Source organism: Rosa chinensis, chromosome 1 (assembly GCF_002994745.2).
Source record: "Rosa chinensis cultivar Old Blush chromosome 1, RchiOBHm-V2, whole genome shotgun sequence".
In the NCBI taxonomy this organism is placed as follows: Eukaryota; Viridiplantae; Streptophyta; class Magnoliopsida; order Rosales; family Rosaceae; genus Rosa; species Rosa chinensis.
The window spans coordinates 32225640-32248146 of NC_037088.1; the positions used below are offsets into that span (position 1 = coordinate 32225640).

Here is a 22507-nt window from a genome sequence, read left to right on the forward strand (position 1 = left end):
AGCTCATGTTGAGGATTTTGGAAGCTTAATTTCCCCTAGGGGGATATTTTTCTGCATACATGTATTTCACAAGAATTTTATTTTCAGAAGATGCTTGTGCCTCACTTGAGTCTGATTATGATGTACTTCTCTGAGTTTGAATACTGCTACAGTAATTTAAAAAAAAAAAAAGGCTAGATATGGATGGGTCACACTAAAGTCTGATTATACGCTACTTCCTCATAAAACTTGATGTGAACAACTCTACAAATGATGATCACATTTCACAATACAAAAATCTCTATCAAAAACCGTTCACTTGAATCCGCATTACTTCATCCAAGAGCCTTCTGTACTTGCTTCTGGTATACTCTCCGGTAAATTTTTGCCCCTTCAAATTCAGCATGAATTTCTCTTTCCGTCCTTTTGCCCATTGGATTGCTCAACAACCATCCCTCACTGTCACACAACACGCTGGATTCGATTTCATCTATGTGCTTCAGAACATGGGGCAGAGAATCAAATTGGTTTCTCATCTCAAGTGCGACGTCAAGTACATCGGACTGTATAAACACCTGCGCAGACATAATATTAGATATATCACTGAAGCCTGCAGGTAAGTTGATGACATAAAGAATCATTTCTTCAACACAACACACCCTTATTGGATCAGAAACCAAAATCATTGAAACTTTGACAGAGATCCCCTAAAAGGCATGCACTTTTACAAGCATGAGTTTGAGGTTTAGTTTGTTTTTGTGAGAAATAGAGCTTGAATGTTCTCTAATCAACAAACAAAATCGGCCACCAGGACATGCTCATAACATTGAGAGGATTAGTAATTAAAGAAGCTACTCATTGTAATCCCTTATATAAGGGAAAATAACACAAACAAAGTTAACGAGACTCAATACACGCGCAGTCATGCACCACCCAAAAACAAACAAGTTTGACACCACAACATCACATTGAAATCCTTGAACTTACCCACCATGATAAAACTTCTAGTCCTTGTTAGGGGATAAAGTTAGCACGTACTTCCGTGCAGATACAACAGTATTTGCATTAGCTTTGATGACATTTCACATGATCTAGGAAATGACTAGTCACTAATGGCGTCCCTAGAAATGATTATAGAAATGAAACTCAAGTTGCATACAACCATGTCAGTGAGCTGTAACCTATTGGTAAGTTATAAATTCAACATTGTAAAGGTCATGGGTTTGGTTCTCAATGGCATATGTAACGATGGGTGGGCTAGGGGGTTCTTTTTAAAATTAATTAATTAATTAATGCATACAACCATGTAAGACTCAGTATACAACAGAATTAATGAGATATGTGGCCTAATATTCTCATGTGAGCTCAGAGGTACTACAACAGAATTAAGTTTGGATATGACAAACATGTCAGGTATTTGGCAGTCCTAATGAGGATGCCAAAAATTTAAACAATATTGTGATTCTCAAGTTTTGTTTATGTGGATAGGGTAAGCATAAATTGAGTTACACATCAGTCATGAAAAGATTCAATACTCACTATAGAGGACTTAAATGATAGAACCGACAATTCTGTTCCTCTCACTTCTAAATGTTCAATTTTATTTGCTTTCCATTTGTTTGTGGGTTGGGGAGATTCAATCCTATAGACCTATCCCGACCCAGCCTAACACTTGCACCTCAGCCATATAATTGTGCCCACTTTAGATTCATTTATCCATAGGAAGAAAAGGTTTTAATTTTTTAACCATTTGGTTTATGCATGACAAATAGGATCCACCTACAGTATTTTTATAGCAGCATAGAAAAAAGTACTAAAGTAGCTCGGCTGCTCCCTACATCATTAACTCTCCCTACCCTTATATCCAAAACCATGCAAACATTTGGCCAATTTATGGGACATCTCCTTTCAAACCTTTGAGCAAAATGCAGCAAAAGGAAAAAAAATCCATGGACCAGCCCCGTCGTCTTCCAAAGATGGGACTTTCAAGATTTAAATACTAAAAAAATCTATAATTTGTATAACTCTCGTCCTCAAGCATAAATAAAACTTGACAACCTTTTTAACTATTGATGTTATGGTCTTTTTTTTCTCCTTTGAAGAAAGAAACTTCCATTAAAACTCAAAAAAAAAAAGTACAACTACACAAACAGCGGACGAGGAGTCGACTCTAAAAAAGCAATAGTACAACAGAGATAGAGCACTACATGACCAAACTCAGAACTAGAAGAGTCCGAAGTAATAGAAACCTTCCCGACTAACAAAAGTAATGAACCTAATGGTCACTTTTAATAAAATTGTTAAATCCTTCATTATTTGCCATAATCTATAGTTGACAAACCTGTCCGCGGGGAGCTAAATTATTCACAATGGAATCTACTAAAGGCTTCTGTACAACCCGTCTCTTGTGATGCTTTCTCTTAAAATACGGATCTGGGCACTGCATATAAACATGAGCAAAGAATTCATTTAAATAATGTTACTGCAGCTACTTTTCACAAGTTGAAAAGACGTAAAGAACCTTTTTGGACTACATAAATAGGTATATCCTTAACTGTTTCAGTGCAATAGGTGAACTCACCAGGATTGAAACAAGCATCAGTGGTCCAGGGTAGGTAGACACCAGTTGATTAAATGAAGTAGTGGCATTTGCATACATGAAATGTCTGCATGGAATTAAATATAACATATCAGTTGCCAACAAATAATATACAACAGGTTTCAACACCTAATATGATCAAGGGAACTCACATGTTACTAAGACCCAGCTCTTTAACCCAGACATCAGCTCGTTTGACAAGCTGCATCAGGAAAAACAAAGAACAGTACATTAGTGGTTTGAACAATGCTGTAATATTGTCTTAAAAGGGGAGGAATTAGGACCAGTAGTTATACATCAACTTAATCAGAAGAATTTTCAAGTGTATCAAAATTAGCCCAAGGAGTTTTCCCATACTTTCTGCCTTATTTCCAGTCCCAAATAATTCCTCACAACTAAGTTTCTTTTCGCCAGCCACATGAGAAATCTACCACTACCTGAGAATGTTACATAGTTAGATCGATAACTCATAATTGAAAGAAAATAAGTACTCTCTTTCTCTCTCTAACAATGATGACATTAAAAAACTTTAAACATCAAAGAAAAATTCAAAATTCTACTCCTATAATATGAACAAAGGTTATGAGTTATAACAAATTTCACAAAACATGCAAAAGTGAGCAGTATCTTTACTTAGTTTTGCTGTATGAAACAAAGACCATACACATTATGATAATCTTACAAAAGATGCAGAAGTCACCGGTGTTTTTGCTTAGTTTCAGTGCATGGAACTGTACACAGACACAATTTCATAGTATTATCCTTTGGGAGGGATAATTCGTTCTTAAATAGATAGGTTTTGTTTATTTTATTGATCAATAGCAGGTTCACAACAGGGGGGGGGGGGGGGGGGGGGGAGTGCATCCACAGTAGCTAGCGTTCAGACACACCAGCCCAAGAAACAATAACCCTATCCTCTGCTGTCACTAATCTAGCAAAATATAAGAAACTGTAGTCTTTGAATGCTGCCGAAACAGAAGGCCAAAGAGTTATCAGAGTATTACTCTTCCAAACTTCCTCCACCGCTATACCTACATAATTCCTTCTATATATTTCCATCCAGAGCAACAAAATGACAGCCAGTAAGAACTTTTGCCTTCTTCCCCCTAGCCAAAAGCAATAAAAAAGAGTAGGACTCCCTGCTGGGGTCTCCGAACTCACCCCAGCCTCCCTAATTAAATTCTTCTGTAGAGGAGAAGATACTTGACAGTTCTTAAAAACATGATTGACACTCTATCCCGTGACTTGGCATCTGACACATGTGGTACCAAGTAGCCTAAAACCTTGACCTTCGATGGAAAGCTTAGCTTTGCAGATAAAAATTGCAGGACAGAAAACTGTTTTGAAAGATCATCAAACAGAAATCACAGAAAAGGAATTACAAGAGAAGGAACCAGAAGATACAAGCTTCCATCTCCCATCATCCAATCTTGAACCCACCACGCTGACTCTTTCTAACAAAACCAGAAATCGTGATACGTACCTTGCCTCCTTACTGTTAAAATTTCATTTAAAATCTACCAAATTCTGACACTACGCTTAAACAATATATGTTTTGCTTAAATATATAAGCTTAGAACATGAATCACCACCTCACGTCTTTACCGTTATAGAACTCAAAGAAGCCTCAATTGTGAAGAACTACATTGTATTTTCACATAATATTGTAGTTCCACACATGCTACTCTATGAATTGTCCTCATACAAGAACACAACCCTCATCAGTTATTTGACTTATTTCTTTTCTCTTTATTTTATTTTGAGAAGAAACAAAAACCATGGTCAGGTAATCAAAAATATGATGCCCAAAATTGTCATTCTGAACACTCAAGAAGGTGCACGTAAACTACTAATGGCAGATCATGTATTATAGTTTATCCATCTATCCCCCCAAAAACAAAGATTCAAGGCCTTACAATATTAAGGATGCTCACCATATCTGCATAATCTCTTCACTCCTTCAGCAGTACTTTATAAAAATTGAGTAATGATAGCCTTAAACAATTTTTTTTCTCAAACTTATTTATTTTTTTTTCTTTTTTTTAAATAGGAAACAGAAAATATTTATAAAAACAAAAAACAAAAACGAAAAGGAAGGATGTACAAAGCAATTGATAAGAAAACCACTGATCTCAGAGATCTACAAACACACAATTGAGAGAGCTAGTGAGAACAAAAACAACAACACAAAGCATAATTCTAAGAAGCTAAACAACGGCAGTACTCCAACTTAAACAAACAGCTTAAAAGGAACAATCGCTGAACTAAAGAGACTGAAGCCCACAAAGAAGCCAATAACGAGAGTACCTTTTGCTTATTCTCTCCAACTACAGAGACCAAAAAGACGACAAACATTATGAAAAATATAGAAGAGATGGAAATCATATTTGCTAAGTTTCAATAAACTACGTTAAGTTCTCTACTTTTGAGATAATGGCCAACAGAGACTAATGGCCATATTTATCCTCGGGAAGGCAGATTGTAATGAACTAATTGCTCAAGAAATGAACTATTAGAACCCCAAGAAATTGTCAGTTCCGTTTGCAGAATTGTCGTTCTTGTCATTGTATTAAACAACCAAAATTTAAACAAAAAACTAGTTGCTCATAATCAAGAAGCACTAGGACTACAGCTACAGATAAACATGAGAGAGAGAGTTCATCAGTAAAGGAATAAGAACGGTACCACTTCCAATGTCCACCATGAGCGGCAATGTTGGGTCCCTGAACACTTGATTCCAATCAGGCACTTCCACAGGCACCTACCCAATTACAAAAAAAAGATTACTAAAGCTTCAAAAGGCACCTATTATTGACAATGCCATAAAAATTTTCATCTGCAGCTAATAAACCCTATTATATAAGCAAGAAAGAAAAAGAAGAACACCCTGATCGTCACATACAGATAAAGAAGAGCTAAGAGGGTTCACATGTTGCCTAATTCTGACGTGACCCAGTTCCTGCAATTCAAAAAAACACAACCCAACAAAAAAAAAAATATGAGCTTTACATCAAAAATATAATCTTTTTTCCTGCTTCCCCAAACAAAAAGGAAAGGACTATAGGAACAAAAACACAGACCTGGGAAACATTGTGGGTGAGATTAAGATCAGCATATTCCAAGGCCACAAGGTCCGGGCTCCTCAGCTCTAGTTCCTTAAACCCAGTAGAAACACAGGCCTCCACTCTTCTTCGGTTCCTATGATACTGATAAAACGGCGCCGTTAAACCTGGGGCAACAACCCCTTCTCGAAACAGACTAGAAAGACCCCTTCTTTGAAATGCACCGCCCAAACCACCGTAGCAGCAGTGCTGACGTAAGCAGACGCAAGAACCCATCTCTCCCCTTTTCTCTTATCTGTAAAGCTCCCCCTGTCAAAATTAATACAAACGGAGAAGACAAGCCATCACCGTCCGATCATTAAAAAATACAGATCGGACGGGTTAGATTTTAGTGGGTATAGAAAATGAAGTGTGAAGCCTAGAGAGGCCACGTGTCAAATAACTGTGAAGCCAGGTGAGCCTCACCCAAACACGAAACTACAAAGCCATTGGCTTCACCTTCCACTGTTTCTTATGGTGTTTTAAGTATGGTGATGGCTATGCTTCTATCACCATTGAAACCCTTGGCCTACTCCACTTCTGCATTTTCTCAAGACCCATCATCATCATACAGACCAGCTGTTCTTCTTCCAGTTAAGCTCATCTGTATTTTGCCTTCAGTTTTTATAGAAAACTTGAATTAGTATGCACTTGGGTTTTTGGCATTGATACATAGCTTCAGATACTGATGAGTGTTTGTTTGTTTGTTTGTTTTCAGGGTTTGGGGAACAATTCAGCTGACTACAAGAAGTTGGAGGTTACATTGAGAGGGTATGGAGTGTCCACAGTGGTTGCTAAGGTGGCAAGAATTGATTGGCTGAGGAATGCCGCCGGTTTGGTGGACCCGAATTACTGGCGGGGAACTCTCAGTCCTCGCCCTGTGCTTGATTGGTGTGTTTTAATGAGTACCCTTTTGGGTTTTGATGACATTATAGTAGGATGAGTTGAATTTTAGCTTGGTATGATTTGGCAGGTATTTGAAGAGGGTGGATGAGGCTGTAACAGAGGCAAGGGAGCTAGCACAAGGTTGATCTATCTATATCCCCTCTGTAATTTATTGGCATTACTAATTTTCAAATTCAAGAAATGTAGACTTTACATTATTCAGAAATGAGGAAACCATGTTCTTCTAGACTTCTCAGAAGATGCTAAAAGATGATTAGTTCCTTATCTGTCAACCTCTTAGTGTGATACCACATCTTGCTTGATATTAGAATTGAGGAATTCCCAGGCACAGCTTTGAAGATAACTAGCTTTAGCACGTTTGTGTTTTCTAGGCTTGTGGCTTGTACCAATAGTAATAGGTGTTACCAGATTTTGCGATGCAAAGATATACTTTAGCAGCATTTTCTAAGGTAGAAGGCATCATATATTTACTGTCACAATTAGACCTTGTTAGTGGAAAAATGAACTGTGCTTTAGTAGACCAACTGACCTACAGATTGAACTTTTGCACTCTTTTTAGATAATGTACTCCTAAAAGCCATGAGAAATTCTTGTTCTTTCTGAACACATGATCTTCGCTGTGGTTATGTCAAACTACACACCATTAGATTTCAACCATTTAATTCATGTGGTCTGTCCTTCCTTGCCGTCCTCTGTCATTGTACATTAGCATTCTCCATCAATGATAATGGTTTTATTTGCTTCATTTCTCAGAGATCTAAAACCCTTGAATTCCTTTTATTTTTTGTTTTTCATTTTAGGTGGACCTTTATCCCTAGTTGGACATTCAGCAGGAGGATGGCTTGCACGTCTCTACATGGAAGAATATGGGAAATCAGATATTTCCCTGTTATTGACTCTTGGAACCCCTCACCAGTAGGTTATTAAATTTTTTCATGATAAATTCTTGCTAAGAATTCTGGATCCCTCTGACCATGTCTTTGAGGGCTGCTTGCTTACTGATATGTTATATTATCTTACGTGTTTCCATCGACAAAAGCTTAATTCAAATTTCTTCCTGACGTATAATTGTCACCTATATTCTGTGCAGACCACCTCCAAAAGGTGTGTCAGGGGTTATTGATCAAACAAGGGGACTCCTGTATTATGTTGAAAAGAATTGCTCAAAAGCTGTTTACACTCCTGAACTGAAATATGTATGTATCGCTGGGAGGTAAAACTCAAATTGTTCCTGTTTGGTCCTCTCAGATTTGCTTGTGTTCTTATATGAATGGGTATACTTTATGAAACCATCTCTACTTTTGGGTAAATTAATTGGCTGCTGCTGTAGTATACATTGTAGTAGTCTGTATTCATAGCTCCTGCTCCATCAGAAGATCTTGCAGCATTATATAAACTAGATGAGGTAACTAGATATGTTGAACAGTACACCACACCTATGAATGGCACTAACAAAATACACACACACACACACACACACACACACACACACACATATATATATATTTTTCTTTTCTTTTCTTTTTTTGTATTGGTAAGAATCAATAAGCAACACTCTTGAGATCTTGATTGTGGTAGACCTCACAGACAATGTAAGACACCATCAAAGAATATGAGTGCACTTACTTTTTTATTTGCATCTGGAATTCAATAGTGGCTTGAATGCAAACTGCACGGATCTAAATGGGCCATAAATATGTAAAATACAGGTATCTCCAAGGTGCTCGCTTATTTGGCAATTCAAGTGAAAGTGTTGATTCTGCAATTCCAATAGAGAGTTTAGAACCCTCATCAGAGGTTGCTGTTATAAATGATGTGAGCACTTCAACATCAACCACACCCACTTTGCGTGCACGCTTTGTGGGGCAAGGGTATAAGCAGGTAAAACCCAATTGTCTCAGCATTTAAGCAGTTACTTCAAATTAAAATAACATGATTCAATGTCATTTAGAATCCAATTGGTTGATATTCTTATGGCACTTATTGTTTTCTGATGTTATGCCCTTGTCATACATATTATGTAAGCTGAGCCTCATGGTTGCAGACCAAATTCTCATAATGCATACCATTTTTCTCAGGTTTGTGGGCAGGCAGATGTTTGGGGTGATGGAGTTGTACCAGAAGTATCAGCTCATCTGGAGGGTGCACTCAATATTAGCATAGATGGTGTTTACCACTCACCAGTTGGTTCAGATGATATCTTAAGACCGTGGTATGGGTCTCCCGCAATTGTTGAGCAATGGATGCATCACCTCCTGAGCTAATAGTTTCAGATGCACTGTAATGATAGATTTATTCATGTGAAGATAAACTGCCAATTCAATAATAAAGAATTTATTTGATGTCTTCTCATGTTGTGGCCTTTGAACCTTAGTTGTACATATACTTTGGCTTTTTCTTTTTTTTAGTGCTTTGTGATTAGTTGAAACTTTAATTTGTCTTGGAGAGCGGATGTTACATACGATTCACTAGAAACTTGTTCTTCCCTCGTCAGAACATTTCATTTATCTTCACTGAATTCTGATTTAAGTCTTGTTCTCCATCTAGAAGTCGAACATGTTTCTATCTTTAGCAAATGGCCAGATCCAACCGATATATCTACATTGTGCATGCGAACTAGGACAGATATAAGAGTTCTTTCAGCAGGTCATTGATGATCCTATAATTAGCTGGGTTGTTGTTGCTGGGGGTGGAAAATTGTCAGCTTAATGCATTTCCTTTAAAAGCATTAGTAGTAGCGGAAACTTGGAATGTAGGCACGAACTTGACTTTGCCTATGGGATAGGCTTAAATGAAACTCATGAAAGAGTTGAATGTAAAGAATTGGAAGAGGAAGCATCTTCTAATTGAGCTTGGATGAAGATCGGACTCACTGAAGCAGCGGTAGTGGCTCCATCGACACTGCTGATTCACACGTGGGACATTCTAACGCTTCACCGTCACATGCAGATTACACTGGGCACTGCAATGTCCATGGATCACATTGCTGGTTGTAATAACATTGGCAATTGTTTGTTCCGGTGATTAATTACAGTTCAGTGCATGTGGTATGGAAACAGAAGTCATATAGGAGGACACACTTGGGAGGACAGATAAACAATCCCGTAACTTCTTCCATGATTCCTTCTACATTGCCAGAAAACGAGTACCCCCAATAAGTTGAAGTAGACGCATATTGAAAGAGTTTCTAAGGAGACTAGGCCGTTGGTATTTGGTGGCAAAGTTTATACAAGCACTGGTCAAACAAACCTTATTTTCTTGGGTTTCAGATTTTCAGCAAACAGGTTTCACGTTCAAGGCAGTGCTCGACGGACCATGTTGCTTGCTTCTCAAGGCAAGAAGTGTTCAGGCTACGGTAACAGACCTCTCTTTTGACCACTCTGTATCAAGAATCCGGAGAAAAATATCACTAGTTTAACCCAGAATTTTAGAACCGTTAAATCATAGTATACATAATAAGCTAAATAATGCTCTCAAATGTATAAGATGCTTCCGTAACTCAACCCAAAAAAAAAAAAAAAAAAACGAGAGAGAGAATCTGAAAACCTTTAACCCTCCAGTAAATTGATAAAATTTTACAAAGGATAGTCAGACATGGTCCACCAACTGAGAGTTGAAGTAAAATTAAAGAGTAAATGAGTTGCAACAATTTCATCAAGCTACTGCACATGAAACCATCCTGTATAGCACTACGTCAAAACACCATCTCATTCATCTCCAAAAACATCATGAGTTCATGACAACTCGGAAACTTTCACTTTGGTCGACCAAATTTTCTCATCATCTTGGCAATTATAGATTTATAGGAGCCACCTTACAATTTGCTTGATACTTCGCTAGATTAGCAGGGTTCTTCATCACTGCAAAACATATCAGACAATCAATCAATTACAGTCAGCTGCATATATAATTATCAGTAGCAGACTATCAGCAGGAAAAATTAAACGTGAAATGACTTCGGTGAAAGAACATAAGTAACTGCATACTATAGTCCCTTATTCATCAATGTTATAAGGAGGGAATACTAGAACGGATAAGAGATGACATTAATCAGCACATCAAGAATCAACAATATGAACAAATGCCAGATAGAGACGTCCCTATATCTGGAATTTAATATGTGCGAACATCAATCAAGAGCTAGTTTCACCTGTAGCAGTCTTTCTAATTATCTGGTTTACATCTGACTCTGCATTCCAGCATGCAGCCTTCATTATCAAATGCCTATAACAGAAAATCCGGATGTTCTGTCTCTTTCTGTCTCATTTCATAGTGAACATCATTTTAATCTTGTTCGGTCCATTATGTAATCAGATAACTTAATTAAGCTGGTAAAATATTTAGGGGACTGACTAATAAAACATCAAGGTTGCGACACCAAAACAGATGAATCTGTTGGAAAATCCATCCCCACCTATGAGAAAGACATGAACGAATCGGTGTAAAAGAAGACTCTCACACTGAAGAAGTAATATCTATAGGACCCTTGGTATCCATATTTGGACATTTAACACTATAGTGTCTTTTTGTTTTTTGGTCTGAAAGGACAAAGTGTATCACAGGAAAGATAGTTATGTGTATCTTCTCAAAGGACTTCCATTTTTAATCAACCAGCCCATTCTTAAGCTAGACACAAATGAACTGTCCAATACACCACAAAGTTCTTAAGCAACTATGACAACAGACTCGAACAAAAGACAGTATCGTTATTGTAAAACTGAATCAATTCCAATTGGTTTCCTACTTTTACCCAATCTTCCTTCTCTTAACCAGCCCACTCCTCCTTTCATTACATTTCCACCATTCATTCCTAATTATTATGGGAATTTATGTATATTATTAAACTTACATATAGCTAATTAAAACAGTCTGAGATGCTAATCACAATCAACAATTAGCAGTTACATTGTTCCTATAATTTTGAAAAGCGCCTTTTAAACTCCACCTTTGAGCTACTCACCATAAGCAACATTGTAAGTTCATTTCATGTTAGAAAAAGCCTAAGTTCAACATTTCTAATGCATGCGCATGCAGTTCCCTTATTTATAAATATCATCTAGGAAGATTGGCAGCTCCGTTGTCGTAAAACAGGGTCCCAATGAACCTCTCCAGGGCCTATACTGGCCCTCAACGGCTGTGGTGGTGTTCCACATCACCACCATAGATGTCTATCAGTATCAGACTCAATCCGTGACGCCATGACCAGGAGAGACTAAACTCAAGTATAGGATGAACTTATAAGCTATAAGCATGACACAAACTACAAATTTAAGTTCCAAAACTGAATTATAAGATCTATGTGTTTTTAAGAGCAACATATATCTGATATGCATCTGAGAGTTAAAGGAGGGAGACAAGGCCAATTTGAGAAATATAAGAATAGAAGGTACCATCTTGAAGAGCAGCCATAACTTCTGGATCACTAGATGCAGCCATCAGTTCTGGGTCCTACACAAATTTCCAACAGAAAAAGTTTAGGTGTGTAAATTGCATTTCTGACTTGAGAGCACAATGCTACAATAAATATAAAAGAAAGACCATATGAAGTCTGTAGACAATGCACACTGATACTACCATTCTGTACTTTAGCTTACTATTTTTCTGTACATATATAAAGTAAAAATAACTATTATTATCATGTGGTTTTCACAGCTTGATGTGTAACCACAGTCAAAAAAGCATAATCAATAACTTTCTGAACATAGTAAATAATAAATTTTATCAAAGACCGGACACCAAAAGTGGCAGAGTTATAGTACGGCCGTTAATGGCCATGGACAATAGTATAAGATTGCAAAAGATATGAATCAAAACCGCAAGCAAAACAAATATATATAATGGAAAACAAATAACATGAGTCAGGGCCAGCACTTTCATCATTTAGTGTTGGCATCAGCTGGTGTCGGCATAGCGGACATGTGTGATGGGTCTTCACCCACCGGGTAGTGCAACGTCCATGAAAATAATGTAAGCAGGGCAAACGAGTAATTAACTTTTCGTCAAAACTCAAAACCACCTTCTTCAAAATCCTCCAAACAAACAGCACTTAATGGAGGCATCTGAGTACTGCAGGTAGTTGCTCTAAATGAATCTCATGAAAGAGTTGAATGTAAAGAACTGGAAGAGGAAGCAGCTTCTAATTGAGCTCGGATGAAGATCGTACTCACTGAAACAGCGGTAGTGGCTCCATCGACACTGCCGATTCACACGTGGGACATTCTAACGCTTCACCGTCACATGCAGATCACACTGGGCACCGGAATGTCCATGGATCACATTGCTGGTTGCAATGATATTGGCAATTGTTTGTTCCGGTGATTAATTACAGTCTAGTGCTTGTGAATTGTGATATAGAAACGGAAGTCATATAGGAGGATACACTTGGCAGGACCGGAATAAAACAATCCCGTAACTTCTTCCATAACTCCTACATTACCAGAAAACAAGTACCCCAATAAGTTGAAGTCATACAGGAGGATACACTTGGCAGGACCGGAATAAAACAATCCCGTAACTTCTTCCATAACTCCTTCTACATTACCAGAAAACAAGTACCCCAATAAGTTGAAGTAGACGCATATTGAAATATTCTCTCCTTCCACTAGGCCGTTGGTGTTTGGTGGCAAAGTTCATACAAGCACTGGTCAAACAACCCTTAATTTCTTGGGTTTCAGACTTTCAGCAAACAGGTTTCACGTTCAAGGCAGTGCTTGACAGACCATGTTGTTTGCTTCTCAAGGGAAGAAATCTTCAGGCTACCGTAACAGACCTCTCTTTTGACCATACTGTATCAAGAATCCAAGGATAATGCTCTCAAATGAATGAGGTGTTTCGGTAAGAAACTCAACCAAACAAAAGAGAATCTGAAAACCTTTTTTTTTTTTTGGCTAATGAATCTGAAAACCTTTAACCCTTCAGTAAATTGATAAAATTTATCCAAGGATAGTCAGACATGGTCCACCAATTATGAAAGTTGAAGTACAATTAAAGAGTGAATGAGTTGCACAATTACTGCACATGAAACTATCTTGTATAGCACTACGTCAAAACACCATCTCATTCATCTCCCAAAAACATCATGACAACTCGGAAACTTTCAGTTTGGTCCACCAAGTTTGCTCATCATCTTGGAAATTATAGATTAATTTATTAATTTATAGGAGCCACGTACCTTGCAATTTGCTTGATACTTCGCTAGATTAGCAGGGTTCTTCATCACTGCAAAACATATCAGACAATGAATCAATTACAGTCAGGTGCATATAATTATCAGTAGCAGACTATAAGCAGGAAAAATTAAACGCGAAGTGACTTCGGTGAAAGAACATAAATAACTATGTTATACTATAGTCCCTTATTCGTCAATGTTATAAGGAGGGCATACTAGAACGGATAAGAGATGACATTAATCAGCACATCAAGAATCAACAATGTAAACAAATGCCAGATAGAGACGTCCCTATATCTGGAATTCACTTTGTGCGAACATCAAGAGCTAGTTTCACCTGTAGCAGTCTCTAATTATCTGGTTTACAAATCTGACTCTTCCAGCATGCAGCCTTCTTAATCAAATGCCTATACGGAAAATCCAGATGTACATATATAAAGTAAAAATAACTATTATTGTCATTTGATTTTCACAGCTTGATGTGAAACCACAGTCAAAAAAGCATAATCACTAACTTCGTGAACACGGTAAATAATAAATTTTTATCAAAGCTCCGGACACCAGAAGTGGCAAAGAGTTATGGTACCCCCGTTAATTGCCATGGACAATAGTATAAGATTCCAATAGATATGAATCAAAACCGCAAGGAAAATATATATCTAATGGACAACAAATATCATGAGTCAGGGCCAGCACTTTCATCATTCAGGGTTGGCATTAGTTGGTGTCGGCATAGCGGACAAGTGTGATGGGTCTTCACCCACCGGGTAGTGCAACATCCATGAAAATAATGTAAGCAGGGCAAACGAGTAATTAACTTATCGTCAAAACCACCTTCTTCAAAATCCCCCAAACTAACAGCACATAATGGAGGCATTTGAGTACTGCAGGTAGTTGCTCTAAACTCAGCCCACGATTTTCGTACACGGATACAAGAGAGGATATCATCATGATCATCGAAACAACAAAACTGCAGTAGCAATGATGTTCCAAATGGTCAAATGAATAGCCAACTGGGGAAGGCAGACGGCAACGTCAAGAACTGCAACCGATATTGTTTCCACAATATCATCCAGGACTTCATCGTCGACATCCATGAGCATAAGATTTACATACAAGTTCTCTAGGCTCTTTCGTCGTTTATCATCAGAGTAGAAGTTGATCCAAATCTTTGATTCAAATGTAACCTGTGGTGCATCAAATTGATACTTAAAGCCAGGTGGATCAGTCTCAAAATATCCTCTTGACTGATGTATGTTAATCTGATGAGCATGTCGTCACATCTTAGTCTTGGCTGGTAGGGTTCATCATGTATTTCTGTTTGCGACAATTCGGCACAAATAAATCTCTTGGCATACATGCTTGGAGAACTGGTGGATACGAAGTTATGAAAAGAGAGAATGGGTATGTAAGTAACCAAATCAAAATCAACATCCAAATAAAATCTAATTATAAACTAGGAGAAATCCTCTCTCTATGAGGATTGCAAACCAAAAGTAACACTAGCCTGCATTCAATGAACAATAGGGCATAAGGCATACATTTACATGTACCGGTAATTCCATTCATGAGTTATAATTCAAGAGTTCTATAAGATAGCCTGCCGTCCTGCTTCCTTTACCATAAATATTCATTACTTACTAACCCGGATACGGTCCAGAAAGCTCTTGTATTTATGTAATTTTGAAGGGGTGTAACAATAGAATTTCATGATGGACAGGAATGCTGAAGTATGTCAATTTCTTCTATGAGCATTTCAAGAGAACATTATGAGTGTTGCATTTTTCAAAAAATGGTGCTTCAGTATCGGACAAATAACTGGAATTACTGCAATATTGCATTTTTTTTCAGAGAATTAATAATGTATCAGTAATAAAAATAAGCTGTAGCTTCTATTCATATCTCCATATTTGGTCTGCAAAATAAGGGCAAGTATTATTTAGGCAGACAGATTATCAACTTCAATGGGATTTAGATTTACAATGACATGCAATATACTAGTATTGATCAAACAGGTCAAACCTTGGAGAGAAGTCGAACTACGACACATCGGACGTCATTCCAGCTTCACTATATAATGTCTATGTTGGGGATGTGAGCAATCTTAGGCCAGTCTTCCCCATTATCTCTGCCGCACCGTTGTTCTAGCAAAGGACAATCCCAGATTTGTAAACTAGAAAGAGTACTGGGCAACCCTTCATCTGGCAAGCACTGGAGCTCAGGGCATCTCTCAATCACCAAGGTTTCGAGACAGCTGAGGTGCCTGAACCCCTTGCCACCTTCCATCGTCTTAAGGCTCAAAAGACCGTAGATGCGGAGATAAGTGAGAGTAGGGGGCAGCAGATCCTCCTCTGGAAATGAATCTACTTCTTCACATTCATCGAAGCCAAGCGACAACTCTGTGAGAGAGGTGAGTCTTCTTAGACCCCACTCCATACGCTTTGCAATGAGTTTCTTGCAACGAAAGATTCCAAGTGATTCTAACTTTGATGGCAACCCACCTTCCGGAAATGATTCAAGTTCTGGACAATCAAATATCAACAAAGACTGAAGAGATGGGAGAAGGCTGTGCATTTGTTCTGGGAGTGAACTAAACTTCTTACATTCACTTATTTTCATTTTTGTCAAGTTTGACGCGTGCAGCTTTCCATAGGGAAAAGTCACAATATTTGGGCAAATAGACATATCCAATGTGGTGAATGATAAGGGTTTAGGCCAGTTACATTCTTGTGAACTACCAAGGGATAGACCAGTTCCAAACAAATTTAGGCTCTTAAGCATTGGGAAGTAGTCTAAGACTAATGTCCCTGTTAGCTTGGGACAAGCCACCAGACGAAGCTCAAGAAGATTAGGAAAAACCCCACCTTGATCTTCACCTCCAACAAAAAACCACTCTAGCCACTCCGTCATTAAAGTGAATGTCAAAACTTGTAGAGATCTGAATGGTTTAATTTCACTACTGCTGTCTCCATAAAACTCAGGACCTATAGAGACCACTGCATCTAGCTCACTGATATGAAGCTCTCTAAGGGATGGTAGCTGCCCCAGTGATGGCAAGGAGTAACAATTTGCACACTTGAAAAGTCCAAGATAAATCAGAGTAGATGAGGGATAATATCCTAACCAACCCGGAAATCTTGTGCCTCCATAAGAATAGATTGACAGCCTTTTCAGGTTACCATGAGGTTGGAACTTTTCGAGCACTTCTCTATCTATTTGTGAATTGTCAGTTATACTTGATCCCCATTCCAAAACTAGTTCATTAAGATACTTCTTGTCCTTCATAATATTGACCTCCAAAGCATCACTAACATGAACAATATTGCAAACACCTGAAATTTGAAGTGCTCCACGCAGATGCTGAAGCTTCTTTAACTCTACAATTTGAAATCTTGGAGCTTGTTTGTCCAGCACAAAGTCACTTAATAGTCTTAGGTCTTTTAATTTGCCCATATCTGGTGGCATCTTTTCTAGCTTTGTACCTTCGACATTAAGATGGCTCAAGTTGATTAATCTTCCCAAATTACCCGGCAACTGAGCAAGTGCTTTACATTTTGACAACAACAGAGTTTGTAAATTGTACAGGGTACACAATGAATCTGGCAACTTTTTTATGCGAGTGTCAGACATGTCCAAATGCCTAAGAAGTTGCAAGTTGTTAATTGAATCAGGTAACTCCCATATATCATACCCTGATAAGTTGAGGAATCTTAAACATCGTAGCTTTGGCAATAGATCATGTAGTACCAACTTATCCAACATTCTCAGCTCTAAACTATACCAATTCTGTTGTTTCAATGGTAGGAAGGTGCGCAAATATTTAGCTCCATGTAAAGCCTTAAATTTCTCCAAGCTATGGCAATCTTTCTTCATAAATGAAAAATGACGAGTCTTGCTCGCAAAGTTGGATGAATCACTCTCCTCCAACCTAACATAAAAGTCTCTGGATACAAACTTCGCTAAATCGTTGATAAGGTCATGCATGATGAAATATGACTTGTCATCCTTACGTAATTGGAAAAATGATCTTGAGAGTAGTTCAATGAAATAGTGTTCTCCAACTTCTTCCAACGTCTTATTTCTTTTCGGTTGTAAGAGATCCCCTGCTTTCCACAGTAAAACCAATTCTGATTTTTCAAACATATAACTCTTGGGAAATATAGAACAAAAGGCAAAACAACACTTGAGATGTGAAGGCAAATGACGATAGCTCAACCAAAGTGCTGGCATAATGTTACTTTCCTCTTGCGACCACTCCCACATGTCACTGTTCAGTATATCTTCCCATTCCTCCACATTTAATTTAGAGCGTAAGAGACCCCCAAGTGATTTAGCAGCCAAAGGAAGGCCTTCACACTTTTTAACAATTTTCCTTCCTATTCTTTCAAGATCCAAGTCTATGCTAACACCTGCATTTCCAAAGGCATGTTTTGCAAACAGCAACCAACAACCTTCCTCTGATATTTGCATTAGACGATGTGTTTGAAAATTGCCCATCGTAAATGCAACACCTTCGTTGCGTGTTGTGACAATGATCTTACTTCCGTGTCCTCCAGATTCAAAGGGACGCCTTAAAAAATCCCAATGCATATAATTTTGGTTCCACACATCATCAAGAACAAACAAGAACTTCTTCCCTGTCAAGACCTCCTTCAGTTCAGATTGAAGCAGATCTAGGTTCCTAATATCACAAGTCCTCGAAACAACACACTCATAGATTGTTTGTGTTATTCTAAGAATGTTAAATTCGTCCGAAACACAAACCCATGCATGAAGGTCAAAATGTTGTTTCACTCTAACATCATTGTATATGAGCTGAGCAAGAGTGGTCTTTCCGATCCCACCCATGCCCACAATTGGAATCACACTTATCTTATTGCCAGTCGCATCGTCCGATAGCAATAATCTAATCAATCTCTCCTTCTCCTCGTCTCTTCCATATACACCAGAGTCTTCCAGCAAAGAAGTTGAAGGCGGAGCCTGTGACACTCTCTGTGGAGCACCTACTTTTAAATCAAGGACATCTTTTTGTTTTGCAATGAACTCTAGTCTCACAAGAATTTCCTCTATCCTGGTGTTTAGTGTTGCGTCAGAAGAAGGGAAGAGGTTTCGTACCTTACTTGTGCTACTCCCTGGTTCGGCTTCGAGCTTCCCCTTCAACACTTGTGTCTTGATCTCCTCCAGCAAGTCCTCAGCATCATAAACAGCCTCTTTAAGCGCATCCAGCCAGTGCATCACAATTGAGTTACTCAGTTGCTTCTCCTCGGCGTCATCGAGAACAACGCTAACAGATAACAGCATGATCTCCAATGTCTTGAGTAATCCATCAGTCAATTTCTTTCCCTTGAGGAATTCAACGACTTCCCCAGAAGCCATCTTGCGAAATACATCCTGGAAAAGAGCAGAGAGAAAAGCTCCACCCACAACCTCCAAAGCCATGATTTCTTCTTGAGGTTGAGGATATGCAAAAGGAATTGAGATTCAGCGACCGGGTTTTTGCTGCATGAATTTCAGTGCATGAGTTGTTTGCAGATGGATAATGAGGTCCATTGTGGTCTGCAAATTCGTTCTTTTTTTTCTGCGTTGTTTTATTAATTTATTTGTACTAGTCAACGACCTCCCCAGACATTTGGCCATTTGGGAGCGAATCCGATCAGCACTGTACACATTTGATCTTTGGTCTTTTTTATTCTCAAAAAAAAAAAAAAAAAAGGTCTTTGGTCTTTTTGTTTTGGTCTGAACATTTGATTTGGTCAAACAATTAACATCTGAATGATTCTGCAATAAAGATGATTGTTGATGATATATATAAAAAAGACAAATTGTCATGCCAGTTAACTTTCAGACTATTTGGTGTTTTCTATTTCCCCTTCTTCTTCTTTTTTCTCTATTTTCCCTTTTCTATCTTGTCTTTTCTGAGTACATATTTTATTTCCATCTAATTGTCATAAAGTACACTCCACTACATTTCCAAGTACAAAAAAAAACATCAGCATGCACTAAAAGGAAAAGCCTACTCGGCACCAGCAATTCTTGTATAATGACCAAGCAGTATAAAAGTTTTTTTTTTTTTTTAGCAAAGGGGGTGTCAATCCATTAGATGAAATAATGACTTATCCGAACAATTGGGCTATGAGAGAAATGAGACATAAATGAAAAATCTAAAGTAAAAACTCTAGATTAAACATTATATGTAACCATGAGATGAAGCTTTAAGTAACCAAGTAGCCTGGCACTATTAGAGAAGACTCCAAACATAGTCAATATCCTTCCCCAATATTATTTATGATTCCAAAGAAATGCCCTACACTTTTTTTTTTGAGTTGAATGAGGTTATACTTTATTGATAAGCAAAAACAAACTCAAAGTACATCATGCTTTTCAGCATCAATTACATATTGAATAAAAGAAGGACTAGAAGAAAAAAAGAAATTCTGGTCTTGTGCAGCAACATAAGCTGCCAGAGTATGTGCAGCTTTATTTGCTTCCCTCCTAGTATAAACCAATCTTGAACAGGTCATGATTTGTAACTCAGCATTGACATCATCATAAAGTCTCCCAAGCATTGATGCGTTCTGAACATCTCTATGAGCCAACTGCTACTGCAAGACCAAGCAGTCTGTCTCAAAAATAATAGGCTAGAAAGCCTGCTCCACCTCAAAAGAAACTGCTTCCTTACAAGCCAAAAGCTCAGCATGTTCAGCTGATTGAACATGATATACTATTTTACCAACACCCCTTAAGAAAGTGCCATGTGCATCCCTAACCAAAAAACCCACAGCAGCTCGTCTAGTCACAGCATTATAGGCCCCATCAAAATTCAACTTCACCCAACCTTGAGGAGGTGCCTTCCATTTCATATGTCGTCCCACACCTTGAACTCGTTGCACCTTGGAGTTGTGAAAAATAAAATTACTGAGTCTGCTAGTAGACATGAGAGATATATATATCACAAGCTAAGGTGATTTTATGATTCCATACTCTAGCATTCCTTTCTTTCCATATTCCCCAAATCAAAAATAACAGCTGAGTAAAAGTAGTCTTAGATAATTTGTCAGAGCAATAATGTAACCAACTCAAGGCATCCAACTCATCAGTAACAGACCCCAAACAACACCCCATTATGTTGGCATTAGAGCTAAAGACATCCCTTGTAAAAGTACAGTTACGGCATATATGAATAATAGTTTCAGTTTTAACATTGCACAACACGCAAACTTGAGACTCCAATTCCACATGTCTAGAAGCTAATCGATCCATAATGGAAAAAATGTTATGACAAATTTTCCAAGCAGTGACCTTAGCAGAACTAGGCATCTTAGCATTCCACATTTTTTTCCAGACTCTCTGATTTGCAACAACAGAAGGTGGAAGAGTAGAAGCCTTTCTTGAAAAAGCAGAACGATAAGCCGATTTGACAGTAAACATACCTTTTTTCTCCAATGCCATGTCAGTCTATCTTCGGGTTGCCTAGTACTCAAGGGAATAGAAAGAATAGCTGCAGCCTCATCAGGAACAAAGATGGAGCGTACTTTGTGCTCATCCCAATTATTGGGAGGTATAATCAGTTCATTCACCGTCTGTACATCTGGTTGACTCACTAAAGCAACCTGAGGTTTATGAGAAGGTAGCTTAGGTATCCAAGCATCGTTCCATACTGAAACATTATGTCCAGTCCCCACCTGCCAAAAAGCACCAGTTTGAATAAACTCCCTTGTAGCAAATATACTACGCCAAGAGTAAGAAGGTGTAGCATGCTCATCAGCATTCCAAAAATTGCCATCTGGATAATAATGTGCTTTATACAACTGTGCCACCAAAGACTCAGGGTTTGAAATCACCCTCCAAGCTTGCTTGGCAAGCATAGACATATTAAATTCAGATAAGCTTCTAAACCCCAGTCCACCTACTGCTTTAGCCTGACACAAATCATTCCACTTCTTCCAATGGATTTTGCGTTTATCGGAGGAACTTCCCCACCAAAACTTTGCACACATTTGCTCAAGGTCCTCACAAAAAAAATTTTGTAAGTTGGAACACACTCATAGCATAATTAGGAAGAGCCTGAGTGATAACTCGAATTAAAATATCCTTCCCAGCACCGCTGAGCAATTTTCCTTGCCAAAGTTTCAGCTTCTCCCCAAGTCTCTCTTTGATATATTCAAATGTAGCAGTTTTCTTACGTCCCATGTATGTAGGCAAGCCAAGATACCTTTCATGTGATTCCACAATCACTACACCAAGCAAATGAGCCACTGAACCTTGAGCTGGCTCTCCAACATTTTTACTAAATGCAACTGAACTCTTGTTGAAATTCACCACTTGACCAAAAGCTCTTCCATACACTTTGATCAGCTCTTTAATCTGAAAGCAGGCCTCAGGGGTAGCTTGCGCATAAAGCATACTATCATATGCAAATAACAGATGATTCACTCTTGGGGCATTCTGCCAAATAGAAATACCAGGAAGCAATCCCAAACACTGTTTCTGTTGCAGCAATGCAAAGAAGCCCTCCGCGCCAAAGAGAAATAAATAAGGGGAAAGAGGATCACCTTTCCTCAAACCCCTAGAAGGAATCACATAGCCTCTAGGTTTACCCCGGACCAGAAAGGAATAACTCACTAAGGTAACACACTGCATAACAACGTTAATCCAAATTTATGCAAAACCAAACCGCACCAACACTTTGCGTAAAAAAGCCCATTCCATTCGATCATAAGCCTTACTGAGATCTAATTTCAGAGCCATGTACCC

The 22507-nt window shown here is 38.3% G+C and overlaps 3 protein-coding genes across 10 annotated transcripts; 1 reads left to right on the plus strand and 2 right to left on the minus strand.

The window, feature by feature from the left end:
- Nucleotides 1–62: 62 nt before the first annotated feature.
- On the minus strand, nucleotides 63–5949 carry LOC112194004 (tRNA (guanine-N(7)-)-methyltransferase). The gene is made up of 8 exons (XM_024334273.2): nucleotides 5659–5949; nucleotides 5481–5537; nucleotides 5264–5339; nucleotides 2936–3015; nucleotides 2731–2780; nucleotides 2561–2645; nucleotides 2321–2419; nucleotides 63–554 (listed from the first exon to the last, which is right to left on the minus strand). The coding sequence occupies exons 1-8, from the start codon at nucleotides 5914–5916 to the stop codon at nucleotides 315–317; spliced, it is 945 nt and encodes a 314-aa protein (XP_024190041.1). The 5' UTR covers nucleotides 5917–5949; the 3' UTR covers nucleotides 63–314.
- A 164-nt stretch (nucleotides 5950–6113) lies between these two features.
- LOC112176642 lies at nucleotides 6114–8937 on the plus strand. The gene is made up of 7 exons (XM_024314680.2): nucleotides 6114–6272; nucleotides 6398–6570; nucleotides 6653–6705; nucleotides 7386–7500; nucleotides 7676–7798; nucleotides 8295–8466; nucleotides 8664–8937. The coding sequence occupies exons 1-7, from the start codon at nucleotides 6168–6170 to the stop codon at nucleotides 8847–8849; spliced, it is 927 nt and encodes a 308-aa protein (XP_024170448.1). The 5' UTR covers nucleotides 6114–6167; the 3' UTR covers nucleotides 8850–8937.
- A 1216-nt stretch (nucleotides 8938–10153) lies between these two features.
- On the minus strand, nucleotides 10154–19326 carry LOC112165238 (putative disease resistance protein At3g14460). Of its 8 annotated transcripts, XM_040513980.1 has the most exons (4): nucleotides 15776–19326; nucleotides 13757–13803; nucleotides 11976–12033; nucleotides 10154–10445 (listed from the first exon to the last, which is right to left on the minus strand). In XM_040513980.1, the coding sequence occupies exon 1, from the start codon at nucleotides 19190–19192 to the stop codon at nucleotides 15824–15826; it is 3369 nt and encodes a 1122-aa protein (XP_040369914.1). In that variant the 5' UTR covers nucleotides 19193–19326; the 3' UTR covers nucleotides 10154–10445; nucleotides 11976–12033; nucleotides 13757–13803; nucleotides 15776–15823. The 8 variants fall into 8 exon arrangements, with proteins under 8 accessions (XP_040369914.1, XP_040369910.1, XP_040369908.1 ...); XM_040513976.1 differs by having other exon boundaries at nucleotides 11976–13803; XM_040513974.1 differs by having other exon boundaries at nucleotides 11976–15123.
- Between the last annotated feature and the right edge of the window lie 3181 nt (nucleotides 19327–22507).